Source organism: Pezoporus occidentalis, unplaced genomic scaffold (genome assembly GCF_034315485.1).
Source record: "Pezoporus occidentalis ecotype Australia unplaced genomic scaffold, CSIRO_AGI_Poc_V1 ctg262, whole genome shotgun sequence".
In the NCBI taxonomy this organism is placed as follows: domain Eukaryota; kingdom Metazoa; phylum Chordata; class Aves; order Psittaciformes; family Psittacidae; genus Pezoporus; species Pezoporus occidentalis.
Window position 1 is genome coordinate 331,650 of NW_026914523.1, and position 19,168 is coordinate 350,817.

The 19,168-nt window shown below is 55.0% G+C and overlaps 1 protein-coding gene across 11 annotated transcripts in view; it reads right to left on the reverse strand.

Moving 5' to 3' along the window:
• The window catches only part of NCOR2 (nuclear receptor corepressor 2), a 237,005-nt gene that overhangs the window by 25,011 nt on the left and 192,826 nt on the right, over nt 1–19,168 (reverse strand). For all 11 annotated transcript variants that reach the window (XM_062624136.1, XM_062624129.1, XM_062624134.1 and 8 more), the window contains 9 exons: nt 16,506–16,653; nt 13,587–14,142; nt 8,894–9,014; nt 7,779–8,016; nt 3,165–3,320; nt 2,454–2,593; nt 2,271–2,376; nt 1,476–1,580; nt 482–585 (listed from right to left, as the gene is read on the reverse strand). In XM_062624136.1, the coding sequence (XP_062480120.1) occupies nt 482–585; nt 1,476–1,580; nt 2,271–2,376; nt 2,454–2,593; nt 3,165–3,320; nt 7,779–8,016; nt 8,894–9,014; nt 13,587–14,142; nt 16,506–16,653 (1,674 nt within the window). The remainder of the gene's footprint in view (nt 1–481; nt 586–1,475; nt 1,581–2,270; nt 2,377–2,453; nt 2,594–3,164; nt 3,321–7,778; nt 8,017–8,893; nt 9,015–13,586; nt 14,143–16,505; nt 16,654–19,168) is intronic.

Below are 19,168 nucleotides of genomic sequence, written 5' to 3' on the forward strand. Positions count from 1 at the left end.
GGCCCAAGGGAACACGGCCACCCTCCTTGAAGGAGACAGGCAGAAATCTCAGCGTGAGTGGCTTTAAATATCTGAGTGATGGCCAGATAAAATCCCCACAGGAAAAGGATTTTTTCTGTTGTTAATGCTCTCCTCTCTGTTACCGTGTGAGCAATAACTCACACTGCAAAACGCTACCTCCCGCTTGCCAGCTGCTCTTCCGAAGATGGATGGTGCAGATTAAGGCCAAACTATCTTCCTGCTCAAGAGAGCCTCTGGGCAGGACCTTCAGTGCAGCATGCTCAGCCCTGGCAGGAGACCTCTCTACCTTACATGCACCTTGGATTCTCCTCCTCTGCTCTGCCTGTTCTGATCCTCCACCCATGTCCTCCTTCCTGTGCCACGCACTCAGTGCACCCCGCAAACCCCAATCCCCGTGTGCAGCACAACCTGCAGCCACCAGCACCCAGAAAGCAGAACCCACCAGAGACAAGGGACCTACATGTGTGATGGACCCTCGGTAGGTGATGGGGGACTCTGGAGGGGGTCTGGATGTCGGTGTTCCCTTGGTGATGCTCCCTCCTGAGGCAGAGCTGAGGGAAGTACCTGTAAAATACAAAGGCAGTGAGCTGGGGGCTGGATTTGCTGTTCAGCACAAGAACTGCGGGGCTCAGACAACAGACTAAGTGCAGGATTCAACCCAGTCTAAGTGAGCTGAGGTTCTGGAGGGAAAGCTCTCCAAGGAATGCCAGTGTTAAATCCCACGCCTTGCAGAGCCCTTTCCACCCCATTCCCCAAGGGACCCAGCCCTGCAGGCATAGGCTGGGAGGTAGGAAAAATGGGCATTTTGAGACTATCAGCTCCCTGCTGCCTTTGTGGAGGGGCCGGGCAGATTTATGAGCCTGGGAGAAAGCACAGCCTGTCTCAGCCTCCCCTGATGGGATCAGAGCAGATCTCCAGCGAGATGAGGCTTGGGGTGGTTTGAGTTCATTTGCGTGGATCCGTCCTGGGTTGGAGGCAGCCCCACTGCACTGAGGCTTCTGACTGCCGTAGTTGTGGGGCTCACAAATCAGAATCTGCACTTAAAAGCAACACCTTTGCATTTATTTTCTTCTGCCTAGCTAACGGGGAAAGAAACATGGGAGGGATGTATTTAAACAAAATGTGGTCCCTGCCCAGCTGCAGCAGCACCAGTGAAGAGCCTGAAAAAAATTAATGGGATTTAAGCATGTCTTGCTTTGTCTTAAGCAACAGATTTGTGGGTTGAACGTGAAACCTCCACCAGGATCAGTGCCCAAGAGCCTGATTTGGGGAAGATCTGTACAAACCCCTCTGCCACAATGCTGGAGAGAAAGAGTGAAGGGACCCCTCCTGCTGTGCACAGCCCCAGAAATCAAACCTGAAAGCACAGGGCAACTGCAGCCAGCGTGATGCTCACCAGGCTTGGCAGTGCCAGCATCCCTCCCATCCCACTTCTCGCGCTTCCCGCTCCTCACCCCGCAGGATGGAGCCCTCCTGGGACGGCTGCAGAACCAGACTTTCCGGCTGGCTGGCCTGGCTTCTAGGAGAAAGTTGTTCCTGCTTTACTCCAGGAAAAGGCACTGGAAAACAATAACCATGTATCAGGGTAGGTGCAGGGCAGAGGGTCGCAGCCCTCCGCTGCTCCAGGCATCTGTGCCAGCCCTGCACTGGTAACTCCTGCCATCACCACCTTTGGAATGGGCTTCACCAAGGATGCAGCAATAGGCTGAATACACAACTACTGATAAGCAAAGCCAGATCCTTCACCTTGGCAAAGGCACTGCCTGGTGCTGCCAGCGCCAGGACCAGAGCTGACACTGAAAACCCAGTAGTGGTTTATAACAGGGCCATGTGCACAGTGGGGAATAGGGCCTGTATCCCTCCTCCCTCACACTTAGTCCTTCACTCATCCCCTCCTGCTGTTAAACACTTCCAAATCTGCAGACTAAACACTTTCTTTGTTCACTTCAGGCCATTTACTCTTTATCCTACTGGCCTGGGGAGCAGCAATATATTTCCTTCCTTCGATCACAGTATTAGCTGGAGGGTATTTATAGGCTGGGATGTGTCCCTGGCTGAGTTGCTGCTTTCCTATACCGCACAAATTTAGCTCCCTGTGTCTCTGCTTTCCTGAGGGACTAATCCTTTCATCCTCTTAGCAGGTCTCTCTGCACTTCATTGCTGTGTCCTGTGCTCTTCTTTCCTGCATGCTGCTGGCAAGTTCGCTTCCCAGGGCTCTCCAAGAAACCACTCACCTCCCAGTCCCTTACCCAGTTTCTTGGGATCCATGGTCAGTGGCAGGCCCATGGTGATCGAGCCAACAGGGACCTTGGCGTGCTCGGAGCTGTAGGGTGCATGGAGCTGGATGGGCATGCCCTGCAAAGCGAGAGAAGAGGTCAGGAGCTGCTGCCATCCCTGCAAGGCATCTCCACCACTCACACCCAATGCCCTACCTGGGAAATGGATCCAACGGGTCTCTCCAGCACAGAGGGGTGCTTGGTGGAGGAGATGAGGGGAGGAGGGTTGGAGATGCTTGCTAGTCTCTGCAGCCCTGAGCGAGAGCTCTCATGCAGGTTTAGTGGGATGGGGTGTCCTGTGTGGAAAACACAAGTGTTAGCAAGAAAGAGGGCAGGCAGAACGGCTGCAGCTATCAGAGAGGAAAGGGGCGAGGGAAGGAGCAGGGGCTGGATGTGATGAACTGGCTGGCTGTGAGCCTGCGCTGGGATCCAAGTCACACGATCGTTTTGGAAAGGACTGCAATAGTTTCAGTTACTGCCTTGTCCCCTGTGCAGCCAGAGGATGTGCTGCGCCTGACCCGTCTGCCCTCCAGCCAGAGCAGGACAGTGCAGCGAGGGGTGAAACCTGCCTGACCCTGCGCAAAAGCAGCGTGCGGAGCACCCACAAACCAACCACATCCCTAAACCTGCCCTGGTCACAGCTGAGAGACCTGACTGGCACCCTCAGACCGCTGCATTAGCAGCGAGGGCGCTCCATGCCAGGCCAAAGCAAGGCACTGGCAGGTTTCTGAGGAACCCTCTTCTCTTACCCCCCCTAAAAGCTGCACTGGTTTAAGATCAGCAGCTGTGATAGTAGCTGCAACCTCCACCCTCAGCCCCAGGGGAGGACAGAGGGCACACACTATGCAGTCAGTGGCTGTTACTTGCCTGGTGGGTTGTACTGAAACAAGTGGGGCTCTGCCTGGGGAGAGGTTTTGATCACATCCCGGGAGTAGGACAGGACGGGCGGCCAGCACGAGGCAGCCATCGGCTCCACACTCAGCTTCTGAGCCTCTGCGATGGAGGAGAAATGCACAGACTTTTCTGCAAGGGAAACAGAAAGCGAACAGCTTGCTCAGCAACCCCATGGGCAAGCATTCCCTGCAGTCAGGGAACCCACAGCCAGCATCCAACATGGGAAATGGCTTCAGTTCAGTCTGAGCTGGCCATGAGGGCTGAAACCACCAACCAAGCTAAACAAAAGCCTCGGTGTCATTGCCTGGATTTGATAGCATTTATTTTACTGAGATGCTTAAAGCCCAGTGGGGAGGGCAGATGTCCAAGTTGGTGATTCTGCTGGTGCTCACTGCCAGCCTGGACCTCCATGGACATCACACCCAGGAGAGACTATATTCCGCATGCAACCAGTCACTGGGATGAGCCCAACATCCAGCTCCTCGCCAGGGCATGGTCACATGCAAGCCACCCCCTGGGCAGCCTGCACCTGGGCCCACAGGTCTGCATCAACCACCAAGGCAGGGCTGGAGGGATTAGTGAGGATCCTGCCACTCCCTTCATGATGCTAAAACCAAAAGGCACCAGTGCTGGTGTGGGATACCTGGCAGGCACCTGCACACAGCCAGGCACAGGGTGCCTGAGGAGCCCCAGTCCACTGCCAGGGACCACAACACACTGGGAACAAGCTCATCCCCACATCACATCACGATGCAAAAGCTCAGCTGCTCTTAAAGGATGGCTGCTGGCTATAAATCATTTGTAAGCTGCAGGAAGTGATCAGAAATAATGGCATCAGCGTCTTGGACAGCAAGGGGATAATGGGCTGATGTTCTCTGAACACCTGGGACAACCACACTGTACAAGACTGCCAAAGGCAAACAGAGATCAAGATGGGCTCTGCAGGATGACCAGATGCTCTGTGGGGAGCAGGCAGCTTGAGGGTCCTCTGCAAGGCACCGGGGTGAGGGGCAGGAAAGCTTCCTGAAATTATATGGCTTAGGATATACCGGATGCCAGGCTGGGTTCACCCTGGCAATGAAAAGGCTGAACAGAGGCCAAGAAGTACTTAATAATGGAAGAGCTGTGCTGGGGATGCCCAAGCCCTGCCATGCTCTGCAGGGTGCTGGGGAAAAGAGGGCTTCATCTGCACCAGCTCCATCCCAAGTACATCCTCATGCTTTATTGAGCAGACAGATGAGACAGCCTTTTCTGGATGGATTAGAAGCACGTTTGGTGGGATCTGTTTGTAGTCGATAACCACTTAATTCTGCATTGCCCTTCTTGCCCAGATCCACCTGTGTAACGTCTGCATTGACCAGAAATTAGAAACTGGGCAGTAAACAATAGCAATCACAAATGAAGCCAGCCTTTAACCATCAATTTTTGATAAAAATAGATGCCTCAATCCTGCTAAGCCTAATAATAGGGCAAGTAGATTATCAGAGGCCCAATTTAATGAGGCTTTACTGCATTACCGTTATTAACGCTCGGTGTGCTCAGAAGCTGAGAGATTATTCTTGTCCCCTTCACTGAGAGAAGAAATCCATTATCAGCACACAAAGGTGTCCAGGCACTCACACCTCTGCAGCCTGGCAGGGCTGGACCTTGGCTGCAGCCTCTTCTCTCCCCACGCTGGATCCTAGCGAGGATCCTTTCGTCCTGCCAGTATGGGGGAATAGAGGCACGTCCTCCAGACTGACACAGACTCCCTGGCACATCCACGCTCCCTGGTTTTCCCCCCTTCAGCTCAGCCTCACTCACCCCTGCACAAACAGCACTGGGATGGCCCGGCTGAAGATGCTCTCCGATGCCAAGGCCCTGTCAGCCAAGGCTACGTGCACACTGGATGGCTCTTGGAGAGCCCCATCCTCCTCCCTTCCCCACGGGAGCCATCCCCTCCCCTGCATGCCTCTCTCCTGCCTGTGAAATGTGTCCAGTTCCTAATTGCCCCCGCATTAGAGGGTGGCTATAACTCAGCCAGCTTTTGATAAAATAGCACTTACAGGGAGAAGAGAGAGTTCCTATTACCGTTTATCAAGCCCCTGGAATGGGAGCGAAGGAGTCAGAGTTTATATGATCCGTCATCCAAATTAATGCTCTTGGCTCCCCGTCGCCCACAAAGGCCAGATGAAACACGACAAAATCAACACAAAACATACCGCTGCCTTTCAAACCGCCGATAACCAAAGATATGCCCCACGGCGGCTCGGCAAAGGGAAAAGGGATCCGGCTGCCTGCGGGTGAGATCCAGGCAGGGCTGCCTCCGCCTGGCCCTGCGATTAGCAGCTCATCTTGGGAGGAGGAGAGGGCAGTGCTCAGGAAGGTACGGCTGGGGCTGGCTGCCCTCCAAGCCGATAGAGCCCCAGCCAGCGGCTGCGAGGCAGCCAACGCCTCGGCCAGGATGTGTGCAAGACTTGGCTTTGAAGCGGATCCAGAGCGGTGAGGAGGATGTTGATCTCTGGAGCAGTTGCAAGAGTTCAAGCTCTCCTATTGAGCAGGGGAGGAACGGGAGTACCTGCTCCGGGGGAGCTGACCCCTTGCTAGCAGGCAGCAAGGGGCTGCTCTCCTGAAGGCTTTGCCTGTTAAACATGAGGTGGTGTGGCTGCATGATGTCCGCAGTCTGGATGCTTGCCACTTCACTGGGACGCCTCAGAGAGCAGGGGAGGGAAGGGACATACACAGATTTGCCAGGACTATCTGGCCATCTCCCCTCTGATCCTTGATCCACAGCTGGGATGGGCTCCAAGAAGCTGAGACAGCACTGAGCAACTCCTGAACTGAAATCAGGGCTTCAGGGGATTTGATTTCTCTCCTTGAGGTGATTCATCACAGACCTGCTCATTTTCAAACGGGAGATGCACTCCCATCACAGAGAAGAGCAGCCTAAGATTTGCTAGGGTCCACATGTAACCCAGACCTGCTGTGGTACCCAGCGCACGTGCACAGCTATGCAGGGTTTGGACATCACAGAGCTGGAGCCCAAGACCTGCTGAGATGTTTGCAGGGGTACAGGGAGGAAGAATTAGTTTCACTAACATGCACAATTCAGAGGACTACAGAGGTATGAGAGAATAAAATGTTTCAAGCCAATGGTGCTTTGCAGACAAAGCCATAAAAAATCCACCCAGACAATCAGACCCTTGCATATAATAATAGTGCCAAAAGGTTGCAGAATGACATGGTTCATTTCCAAGCCTTAAACCCTGCCTTGTACCTAACACACACACAGAGATTTGCCTCATCTCATCGTCCTGCAATCAGGAGGAAGCTGCAGCACTGGGACACCAACAATGCTGACTACCTGCTGCCAGGGGAGAAGAGCTGGAGGGGAACTGTTCCATCTGGGTAGCAAACCCAAGCACGGCAGGTTGAGATCAGCTGGAGGTGGGACTTCATGGGTGGCAACACCAGGACTCAGTGGAAACTCCCTTTCTTGCCAGGTGAGCAAGCACCTCTCTTCCTTATATGCAAAACATCCTGGAGGTGTGATGCACACATGGCAATATTTATTGTTTAAAAAAAACCATTTGGTCAAGTGCCAGCAAGCAACTCTTCCGGCAAGCATGTCACTCTGTGCAGAGGGACAGGACAGCTTGGGGAATAAATACCTGGGCCTGGACACTGTAGGGCAGGCTGCTGTGATCCTGCCTGCCTGAGGGTGAACTAGTGCAGCAATCTTCCAGCAAAGATCACAGCCCAGGTCCAGTGGAGATCTGCCTCATCACTGCAGTATTATCCACCTTCCACCTCCATGTATTACAGCTGCATCCATCCCCATGCAGGATCCAGCACTGGGGGGTATTGCACCCCACCCTGCCCAACTTCCCTGCTCCTCTGATCATGCTACTGGTGACAGCATCTCCACACACAACTGAACCACAGGCTGGCTATGAGGGGCAGGGACAGAGAGTCTGAACTGGAACAGACTCTGATGCTCAGATTAAAAACACATTTAGAGGATGGTCTCATTAGGACTTCCCGTCTCTCCCTAACCTTGATCCCCAGGTGCTCAAGCTAATAATGCTTCAGATGCTCTACGGTGGGAAACTCTGAATTGCTCATTAGGCAGCCAAACCACATCAGAGCTATTCCGGGGAGAAAGCACTGGGAATCTTTACAGGAACCTTTGGACTCCGAGTCACAGTATTAGCATTGATTTTAAATGAAATAATGGTCCCCACTGAGCATTAAAAGCATTCTTTATAGAAAGCCAGCAAGGTAGAAAAGAGCCATTGTACCCAGAGCCCTGGCATGCCTCCAGGCCCCTCTGCTCTCAAGTGAATGGCAGAGCCGCTAATAAAGGCAATCTTCACCTCCTCAGCGCTCGACACTAGCCCCGTGTTTGCTGTAGGCTCAGTGAGACATCATGTACTGTCTAATGAACATGGGAAATTAGCCATGCCTCTCTCGTCCTGCTTCAAGATGCTATTAAAGGGCTTTCAAGGCTTGAAGCAAGCTTTCACCTAAGAGGAGGAGAGCTGCTGGCTGCGCACAGCTGCACACGCTAGGTGCTGCTGTGCGGATGAACGTGCACATCTCCCTTACCTTCCTTGTCACCAACAGCGGGGCTCCTGCTCTTTCCCCTGGGACTGCTGCTTGGCTGCTGCGGCTCCTTCTCAGCCTGCTGCTGCTGGGACTGGGAGAGCTTGCTCGGGGGTACGTCCTCACGGGCAGACTCGTGGGCTTTTGTGATCTGCTGCTGGTAGAGGGCCAAGGCATGGGGAGGCACCTGAGGCTTCACACTTCCACTCTGCAGTATCCCCTCCGAGAAACCCTCGGAAATCTGCAAAGCAATATGAATTGGTGACACTTGGCACGTGCTGCTGACACCCATAGCAGTCCTGGAGACATCAAGGTGTCACGAGAAGCACCTGCCCCACACTAGCACTTCAAGTCTTACCAGCCCAACAAACAGGGCTTCAGAGCTCACCAGCCATCACATAAGCGTATAAGCTCTGTGCTGGTGATGCTACAAGAGAGCCTCACACTTCCCATGTTTAAAACCTCTGATCTATAGTTAAGTGCTTGCAGCTTTTGCCAGATGTTACACTACAGCAGCCACATCTTAAGCTTTAACATGGGAAACTGGAAGAGCATCAGGAATGGATCCTCCCCGAGTGCTCAGAACCCAGATTTCCTCTCTGCCCACCCCGTGCTGTTGCTCCTCTGGTGTAGACCCTGGGGATACCAGGGTGCTTTTGTCACAGCCTAAAGCAGAGCCTCTGGATGAGGAAGAGCATAAACACTTCTTAGGCAGTTTCCTTCAAGCACACAAGATGAAGAGAAGCAGAAGGAAGGTGCACCCTTGCTTTTTAAAGCAACGGGAGGCAGCAGTCATGTGGCAATGAGAAGCTTTTTCTGGCCAGACCTCCCACGACTTTCTGATCAAAGAGCTCAAGGGACATCCAAATGCTGCTGGCAGAGCTGCTCCAGCAGCTGGGAACACACTCGGCACAGACAGCACCTTGCCTGCTAGGGAGCTCACGCTGCCCAGAGGCACGGCTCTGTGCAGACTATGAGCTTGGCCATCCACAGGGATGAGTGTGTCCTTCCAACCCTGCCACACACCATGCAGGCAACACAGCCTGATGGAAGAGCACGCAGGAGGCACACACAGCCACTGTGCTCCCAGTCCCAGCCCTCTCTAATGGGGTACTCACAATGGGAGGGATGGCAGCAGCACGCTGCTTCAGCTGCTTCAGGTCCAGTGGCTTCTGTGGCGAGGAGTTCAGCCTGGCATCGCTGGCAGTGTTGAGCAGGCTGGGCCGGGGGGACAGCAACCTGGACACAAAACATGTACGTCAACCAGGCAGTGCACATGTCCCATTGGTTCCCCATGCCCTGCACCCCTCTGTTTCATGCTGCTTAGCCTAAAGGACACCCTTTTCATCAGAGAGGAATGTGCTGGACCACTGCTCGCTGCTGGGTTCCTGCAGGATGATCTGCCATGCTACCCAAAGCCTGTGGGGACCCACTGCTGCTATGGAGGTGTCTCAACTTCAACCTTGGTGGGCTGCAGCGTCCCCAGGTCATTTTGGTCTATGAGGGCAACACAGCCTGGCCCGGGTAGCACCTGGGGCAGCTGTGCTTTGGGATGACAAGTCTGAGAGGAAGCAGAGAGTGGGATCCTGCTTTCCAAAGACAACCCATGTGGGGCTCTGTGCTCAAGTAAGATCACTACATCTGGCTCATCCCCAGTGCTGACTATTTCTACCAAATCTGCTTCTGTCCACAATAAACCCAAAGGAGAGCTTGAGCCTGGAGTTACAGAGTAGTAAGGCAACCAGTTCAGATTTCACATATGGGCATCACGCTACCTCGCTGGAGCTCACACGTGGTGCTTTCCCAGCACTCAGGATCAGCCTCGGGCTCCTCTTCAAGGACTATCTTTTAACACAGTGCTAAAACCTGGGCAACCAACCACATGCACATGACTGGGGTGCTCAGATCACTTGAAAGATGAGAGGCTGGATTTGGATGGGATTTGATGCTCAGCCCAGTGGCTCTGCAGCCCTGCACCCTCACTACTTGCTCTTTCCCTTGGCTATCTGAGTTGCCTCAAACACTCAGCCAGCCACGCTGAGCCCCTGTGCAAACAGTGTGAGCATCTCCACAGTGTCACTGAAATGGGGTAAGGACGAAGGTGTGTGAAACCAATGGGTCAAACCCTCAGTGTGCCCAGCTCCTGAGCTCACACTGAGACCCCAGGGACCACGTCTCCCCAGACCAACTCTGCTCTCCCTCCCTCCTGTTTGTTGAAGCCAGTTCATAGTTTTCAAGCTTTACAGCTTGATTTGTTTATTTTAGCTGTTATTTCACTGCTCTCTTCAGCCTATAAATTTCAAGGTCATTCCATGCTCACCCTTGGATGAATAAACAAGTGTGGCGGGGCCATGTGCAGGGAATAAACTCATCACGGTGCTGGGACTGCCCCCAGCCCGTGCTCTGCACAGTGGCCAGCACTGGAGGGGACTCACCTCCAGACTGAGACCAGGGTGCTCTCATTAGGCACCCAGGGCAGACCAGGCAAAAGGCAGCAAATCTGAGTTGCTCCCCAAATAACTGCACTGATAAATGCAACATGGGTGCTGTGAAGCCATGCTGTGGGGGACACAGGGCTCCTGCAAGGGTGCAACACCCCGAAGTCTGCTGAGGCACATGGCTGGGGACAATGGCACTTGGCACTTGCTCCTGAGACATTCGCTCCATGCTGAGCTGGTGCTCACAGGAGGTGACCGACCCAGGAGCGCTGGCCCAGCTCCACGTCCCTGTCACTGCTGGCCCAGGACAGATGTGCTCAGCACTGCTCTGCTCACAGCAGTTCTTGCAGGACATGTAGCTGAACAGCTTGATGCTCCAGAGCTGGACAAGCAGGCTCCCACCAGCCCCCAACAGAGCAACCACCCCAGCAGCAGCTCTGTGCATTCATAGTGCTTACAGAGATGCATTTAAGCACACTTAAGATCATCAGGTTTTCTAAAGCCCTCCAGGATCTTGAGCTTAGGAAGCCAGGGTAAGTATCAAGCTCATCAATATGCAAATTGCATAATTTAGTACGTCCCTCCCAGCAGATCCTGCGCTGCACACAGGGCTGTCTGTTGGGTACTTTGCTCTGGGAGTCACCAGATGAACAATCCTCATCACCTCACATCCACCTGATGACAGCAAGGGGCCTCACAGACCCAATGGGTAAGCATGGGTGATAGCAGTGGGAGGGATGGGAAAAGGATTTCAGCAGGAAAGGCCTGGCACATGGCTGAGCCTTTGCAGTGTGGAAACGGACTCTCCAAGGCACAAAGCTTTGGGGGTGACCAGGACACTGCGTTCCCCCACCTCCTTCACCCTCCACCACGGACAAGCTTCACTGCCAGACAAGCCAACACACTGACACATGGCCTGAACACAATTCCTTGCACACACAGCAGTTGTGCAAAGGTGACAGCTACCAGATTTCCCCAATGGGCTCCCCCAACCCAGGGTCACAGCACCAACATGATGCTTGCCCAGCAGAGCCCTTGTACCTATGGCTGTGCCAGTGACCAGGACATATAGTGCAAGGGTGGCTTTGTGCCACGCTTGGTGGCTTGATGCTCACAGGCAGGCATCTCCTATCTGCACTTCAGGTCTGCAGTGGTTGCCCATGCAGGGCCTCCCTCATGTGTCCCCATGTGGTGTGGCCCCCTGCAGAACAGCAGTACCGACAGCACCAGCAGCAGCCCTCGCGCAGCACGCTGCACAGAACCACAGTTAATCAGCTGCCTTCCCCAGCTTTGACGAGTTAAGGCTCTGCCTCCTTACCTTGGACTTGTCTTTGCCAGCGTGAACTGCAGGACTCAAGCAAGGCTGCCCCAACATCACACGCCAACCCTGCACCTTCCCCTCTCACCGCAGGGACAACCCCAGCCACCCTCTGTCCCCTGCTGGGAGATGCTGTGGACAGCTTGATGCCTTCACCAGTGCGGGGAAGCGCTCCCACGCCGTGCCGGCGCGCGGTGGGCGGGCGAGCATCGGGTGATGCGGTGATGGGGCGGCTCACGTGGCATCCCGGCAGCCTGGTCCTGCTCCGTGCGAGTCACACTGCAGCAGCGGGGCTGCGGTACCCGCCCGCGAGCCCTCGGCTGGGGAGAGCATCACCGGGAGCATCAGAACCAGCACTGGTGTGAGCTGCAGCATTCCCGTGCCGCCTGGCTCTGCCATCACCCGTGCTCCATCGCCACGCCGGGTAAGAGGAGTGGCCTGGGAGCTGTGGGATGCCTGTTTAATGTTTAACACTCCTGGAAGCTGGTAACTGTTTGACAAGCGAGATAGGCGCTGACTCAGCGAGGAGCTGGGGATGAAAAAGTCGTTCCCAAGACCTGCTCCTTTGCTGCTGGGAAGTCGGTACAAGCTGCTGCTGTCCTGTTTTTGGCTGGGTTAATGTTAAACTCAAGGAGCACAGCCCCGCTGGCCTCACTCTCCCTTTGCTAGGAGGCTTTCTCCCGTCTGGGAAGGAGGAGAGGGCGGGGAGGGGTGGTGCTGGACTCTGTCCACCACTGGAGAGGAGCACTGCAGCCAAGAGGCCCCAGCCCTGCCATGGGGCCCAGGCCAGCAGCACCCGCACCGCCCCTCAGCATCATCAGCGCTGCTTCCAGCTGCTCAGCAGCGAGGGGCTGCTCATTCAGGGCAGCGTGGAGGATGTTGCTGCACAAGGAGGACTCACCCACTGGCTCCCACATCAATCACAAGGAAAGCATGGAGAACATTAAGAGTGGTGGAGATGCACGATGGCTCCCAACTGCCTCATCCTGCTGCTTTGCTGCGCTGGTTTTCCAAACAGCCCCATCCACAGCACTGAGTACAACCCACCTAGCCTGGCAGCACCCCTCTCACCAATAAACTGCCCCCTGCAAGCCCATGGGAGGGATGTGGGATGCTGGATGCTGCATGTGGAATGCCAGTCTCCAGTCCCAGCCCAGCTCTGAGGCAGGGAGGGACTTTTCCCTGTGTTCAATGGCAAACTCAGGAGTCCCATCTGGCCCAGGAACCAGCACAGATGGAAGCCGGAGCCATTACAAAAATCAGATACATGCATTCATATATATTCTATAGAACCAGGAAATCTTCCTCCTATTTATGAGGCTCTGGGTGGGGAGAGCTCTGTGGGAAAAGCCAGAAGAGAAGAACGCTTCTCCAAGGAGGAGGCCAGTGTTTCACCTCCTTGCCCCAAGAGGCATCCATGAAGGGTCAGAATCACCCTTGGCTGCTGGCTCCAGGGGTGGATGAAGGGCTCAGGACTGCAGTGGCTCAGGTGAATACCTGGAGGCACAGCCCCAGGAAAGCTCACACAGCCCACACCATTCTCCTCCCTTTATGGCCAGGACAGATAATTCCCCCCTACAGATCCAAACAGCATCTCCACCAAGGGAGCAGCTCACCCCCTCTCTGCACTGGGAACACGTCCCTGACGTGACTTCTCTCCTGCCAGCACCGACTCAGAAACCATTCCCAACCCTGGATGCTGGCAAACCAGCCCGTGCTCTGCACAACTGCCGTCCCCAAGGGCACGTCCTGCTCCATTGCGTCACCCGGACGGGCTGCCACCAGCCCTGCACCCAACAGCAGCCCGCGGCCATTGCCCAGGAGTACCCGTACGCTGGGACATCGCACTGCCCGTTGTGTAACGGCCCCTTTGGAAGTGATAGCCAAAGGGTCACAACCACGTAGGGCACAGCCAGGCCTGTCCCTTTGGCTGTGGGAGCCCCTCAACAGCGATATTCCCAAGCTCAGGAGCGTGCATGTGGACAGTGCAGCACGTACAGAGATACTCCTCTGGCCCTGGGCCATGCACTTGCCCACCTCTCTCCCCAGTCCTACCTGCTCTTGTCCACAGCATCCTGCTCGTCCATCTCATCCGCGCTGCAGGTCGCGCTGGAGTCGCTGTCGGGGTTCACCCCGGAGCCTTTACTGCCTTTATGGCTCTCCTTCTTCTCGGCCTTGGGTGTCCCCTCCGTCCCTGCTGTCCCTGCGCCACTGACGCTGCTTTCTGCCTTCTTGTCATTCCCCTTGTCCTTCTCCTGGCTGTCTTCGCTCTCCTCCTTCTTCACCTCGCTCTTGCAGGGCTCTTCGCTCACCTTCTCCTCCGGCTCCTCCGTTTTCACCACGTCCACCACCAGGTCCTCCTGCACCTTCTCCTCGCTGCTGGGTGGCTCGGGAGCTGCCTCCGGCTGCGGGCTGGCAGCAGGAGCCGGGTTGGCAGCGGGAGCGGGGGGAGCGTCGGGGGGTGTTGCAGCCTCTTCCCACTTGACTGCCGGTTCTGTGCCGGAGTCACCTCCCGGCCCGGGTGGTGCCTTGGCCCCGTTTTCGCCTCCTTCTTTGGCTTCAGGCCTCGGCGAGGGAATGCTCTCGGTGTCGGAGCTGTTATTTACTGCAGCTGAGAAAAGGGAAGAAATAAAAATAAGGATCAGCCCAAGATTCTTGCTTCCCATATCGCTGCCTCCACCCCCTCCCTTGGGAGGAGAACGCCCTCGTTCCTCCGAGGAGGAGACGATCCCAGGGCTGGGAGAGCTGCGCCGGGATCCCCGGATCCAGAGCCTACGAAGCAAAGGGATGCTCTGGGGGCCTCTTCGCTTGCCCAGCACAACTGCTGTTAACCCCCACCCAAACACAAACCCACACGCCCAAAAGCCTGGAGATGGAGCAACTGGGAAGCTGGATTTTAATGGAAAACCCTGGCTGCTGGCTGGATTTGCAGGACAGGACCTGCTCCCTCCTCACCCTCTCACCCATGGCTCTGGATCAGCTCTGCTCCCCCAGGACCAGGGACACTCCGATTGCTGACTTACATCACCTGTGTCCCTGCCTCTGCCACCCCAGGGCAGCTGGGGACCATCCCAAAACACTGGTGTGTTTATTGTTATTTAAGCTGCCAGTGCAGATGAAAGGAGGTCAGGGTCAGTGAAAGCAAAGTGCTGGCAGTGCTGCAGGACAGGTTAATTATTACATGGAAAAGATCACTCTCAAATCTGCCACCAATGGCTTAAAATGAGCTGGAAGCACAAGCGTCCATGAACTGCTGCAGATGAAGGTGATGCCAAGAGTTTGTTTCTAATGCTGGGCAGATTGTTCCCTCCAAGCCTTTGCCAGACAAACACAGCCAGGAGCCTTCCACAAACCCATTTCAGCGTGTCCTCACTGAGCAGACCTCAAGCCCAAAAGCTTCTTCACGTGCATCCCCTGACTTGCCTCTCTCCATAGCAGCACAGACAGCTTTCAAATGGTGGTGAGATGAGTGGCACACAGGGACTATGTCCCAAGACTGTGTCAAAGCACATCCATCCTTCCTTGGCAGGAAAAAGTGCCAGACTCATCAGCAATCTCAGCCTTCTCCACCCTTTACTCACTTGCAATCAAGCAATGAGGTGTCCCATCATCCTCGCAGGGATGAGGTTTATGGCATGTTTAGCTGAACTCTCCCTGACTGCCACTCAACGCAGACCACCACACTGAGACATCCAATGGTGGCTTGTTCCAGGCTCAGCCAAGCTCCAGCACACTCCTTCCAGATGCTGAATCCACAGTGATACCATAACCCCCACACCAAGTCCTTTCTCCCTGGCCAGCCACATGGTCCCCTGACTCCAAGCTATAGCCTGAGCATCCTAAATGTCACCCACCCTGCCACTTCTGTGCCTGTGCTTTTCATCCCCTCTGCTTACAACCTTCTTCATCTCCTCAGCCCACACCAGGAGCAGAACAGGAGACAATACTTGGAGCATAAGGCTCGGGGCATGTCAAGAGCCCTGTCTCTAATCTCAAGAATACGTTGTTTCCTCTCGAGCACTCTTACAAAGAGCAATAACCACCTTTTACTTTGCGCCTCTGAGTCATGTATCACCTCGCACAAAGATTTACCTGGAATCTGCCTTGTAATGAGTCACTTGCCAAGATGATTTGAAAAGATTTCCCATTTTGAGTCCCATTAGCCTGGGTGCTGAGGCCAGGAACCAGCGTGGTGCCAGAGTGCTGGTTAAGTTATTAAATTACTTTGACAGAAGTCAAATGGGGCTATTGTTGGAAAATTATGCACATTTTCTCCAAACTCCAAACTGCCGCGCTTTCTAAGCGATAAATAGCTGAAAATTGTCACTTTCAAGTTGTTCCCTTTCTTTAGTACGGCTGGGAGGGAGGAAAATGCTGCCTTAAAAGGGTAAGGAGGAGGAACAGACCCGCCAAGACCCATCAGCTTTGCTGGTGGGAGACCATAGCTTCCCCTGGCCTTGCTGGCAGTGCTGGCCTCCAGCAGCAGCAATGCCCTGACGGGACAGGGATGGGCACACACAAACCTTGGTGGGTTATCCCTCCTCGAGCCCATGATAAGCTCCTCAAGAGCCCACAGTGGTGGCTATCTAACCCTGCTGAGTGTGAAGGGACCCTTCTTTGGTGGGAAGTACCAAGAAATGTGATTTACAAGAGCACCCAAGCGTGCCAGGCCCTGGTAAGCAGCGAGCTTGTAGAGAACATGCTGATGGAAATCAGAAACCAAAGGGCTCCCAAAAATAACCATCCAGACAGACACAGGAGGAGGGCAGTGATCCAGGACACTTGTCAAAAGCGTGCAATCCAGAGGCATCCAAAATACCACGAGTACCTCATGCTCCGGGATGCTGTCACGTCGGTGTGGCTTTGGGGTGTCAGATGTAACCCCCTGCGAGCACTGACATTTGCAGCCCTGGAGAGGCTCCATGTGTTGCCTCTGCTGTAACCATGCAGCAAAGCCAAGAGACCTGAGCTCACCTTCCGCCTCCTCGGCCATCTCCTCCTCGTTTCCGCTCGCCCCTGACACCTCCATCTCCTCGTCCTCGGCTGCGGGAGGGAAGGTGGCTTCTTCGTTTTGAACGGCGGTCCCTTTTTTCTTCTTCCTCTTGGCGTTCCGTTCTTTCTCCTGGGGAAGAGGCAGAGAATGGTGAGAAGGAAAGCCCACGGGGAGCTGTGTGGGAGCAGAGAGCACCGGTCCTGCCCAAAGGGCCAAGAGAAATGCCAACACTGCCATCGCCCTCCCCACTGCCATTATCGACCCTTGGGACTGGCCTTGCCGGCCTGAAGCCCAGCAGCCTGGGCTCACCATCGTTCAACACGCAATGGCCAGCCTGGCTCCACGCTGAGCTCCAGCCTCAGGTGTCACTGCGCCTATACAGCAGCAGCGTCATAGACAGGAAGACAAGTGGCACACTCAGAAGTCACCAGGACAGGGCTGGCAGAGCCTGGTGGTCCCGTGTCCGTGCATTACACGCACACAGCGTGCTCATCTTGCGCATTTCCAGGCGCAACCTGCAGCTACACAAACATGAGAGGCCACGGCCTGACGCTCATTGCAGATAACGAAGCTGATGCCCCACATACCCCCAACCAACACTTCCACACATCAGCTTTCCCGGCCGGCGCTGCCAAAGGACTTTGATTCCCATGCTGGGAATGGTCCATGCAGCACAGCAACCCAAAGGTGAGCTGCATGGTGCCCCCGTCCTGCCCTGAGACAGCCCCGTCCCTGCTCGCTGGGGCACGTGCCACAGCCATGAGGGTGCAGACAGCTGCTCCCTCCCACCGACCCAAAGGAAAAGTCTCAGCTTTGCTATTGTTTCCTGCTCTTGTTGCTTGAGTAAATATTACCAGTAGGAACAGGCCCATCATCTCCGGCTCTCCCTGCAAACCCCACAAGAATGACGCGTGTAGGATGTTTATTTACATGGATGAAAAGATAAAGCCATGGTGGAAATGTTAACTTTGCTGCTGGACCTCTGTGCTGGGAAGAGCTGCTCCCCCCTTCCCCTTGCTTCTCTTCCCCCCCACCCTGCAACTTTTCAACCCTTTAGAAAACTTCCAGATAAAACAAACAAATACAACTGCTTTTTGCTTGGAAACGCTGCTTGCTCAAAGTCTATTTTTATCAAGCTGGGCAGGAGAGGGGGGAAAAAGGCACTTGAGGAAGGGCTCTGTGGAGGCTCAGAGCAGCAGTGGGCGGAAAGCAGAGCTCTGTGATGCCCTCACCCCATCCCAGCGGCGATGCCCTGGCAGTGCCGGTGTCTGCGCCTCTGCCCCAGCACCGATTCAGCACTCGCACGTTTCTGTCTGAAGCAGCAGTTCCCCATCACGCTCATGTGGTGACAAAGCGCTGACGTTACTATGGCAAAGACTTCTCTGCCTCTTACTCATGGGTCCGTGACTCAGCCGCGGGCAGGAGCAGGCTCCTCGCTGGGGATTTAGCTGGGAACCAGCCTCTGCCTCAGCACCCTACTTGGCCAGGGCCTGGGGGCTGTCAATGAGCTGCCCTGGAGGCACTGTTGGTCCCTCTCCTGGCAAGCACCACTGCTGTTATTTAGGGAAATGATGTGAAATCCAGGCAGCAGATCCCAGCTACATCTAGAGATATGTTCAAGCCACCACCTCTTCTAATGCTAACAGCACCAGCCCCCTCGTGCAGTCTTGCTCCTGGCACCCAGCCCAGGAAAGGGGTCCCTTTCTGCCTCCGTAATGAATCACGGGGCTCCCACAGCTGACATGGGATCCTAACCAACACTGCAGCAGACATCGAAGTGTCTCTGTGAGCCCTGCCTGGGACCAGGCATCTCCTGTCTCATAACATACTCTTAATCGAAGCAATTACCAGCAAGGCCAGGGGAAGGTGCCAGGACCATTTGCTATGAGCACCTTGATGCTCACTTTGTGCTATACCAGCCCACGGGGTCTCTACTCCCTGCCTGACACCAGGTACTTCTGCAGGAGCATCCAGGACTTGGTGCTACTTCTGCAGTCTGCCTCGCCAAGACCACTCAGGAGATGGGCTGTGCACAGCAAGGGCACTGAACCCAGCATGAGGGGTTCTCCATGCCTGCTCCTCCATGCTGCCCTCCCGGGTTACCAGGAACCCAGCCAGCCCCATCACGCTGACTCCCAGCCTGGCAGGGATGGGCAGCTCTTCCCGCACCACCCAGGCACTGGGCACTGCCTCCCACCACTCAAGTTCACTGCCCATCTCTCTGGTTTTCTGCCTCGCAGGCAGAGCAGCCACCCCAACAAATTTGGTCTCTCCTTGTACTCACCATCTGATGTGGCAGCAACAGCCAAAACAGCTTCCAAACCCTCTTACTGACACGGAGACATCAATACGGGTACCTCCCATCAGCATCAGCTGTTCCTAAGAGCAGGACCTGGCAGTGCCAGACTGATGTGACATAACGATGTGTATCTGAGACTGCACCAGGACCGGGACTAACCACAGAGTGACTCCTATGCCCTGCCACAGAAGCAGGCAGCAGCGATGGGAAGAGGCAGTAGTGACCCCACAGGCAGGACTTCTCTGCCACCGTGCTGAGGAGGGTCTCAGTTCCCCATTCCAAGGCCAAGGCTCTGCACCAAGGCAAGGCAGACTTGTTCACCCTCCAGAAGAAGATGCCACCTGG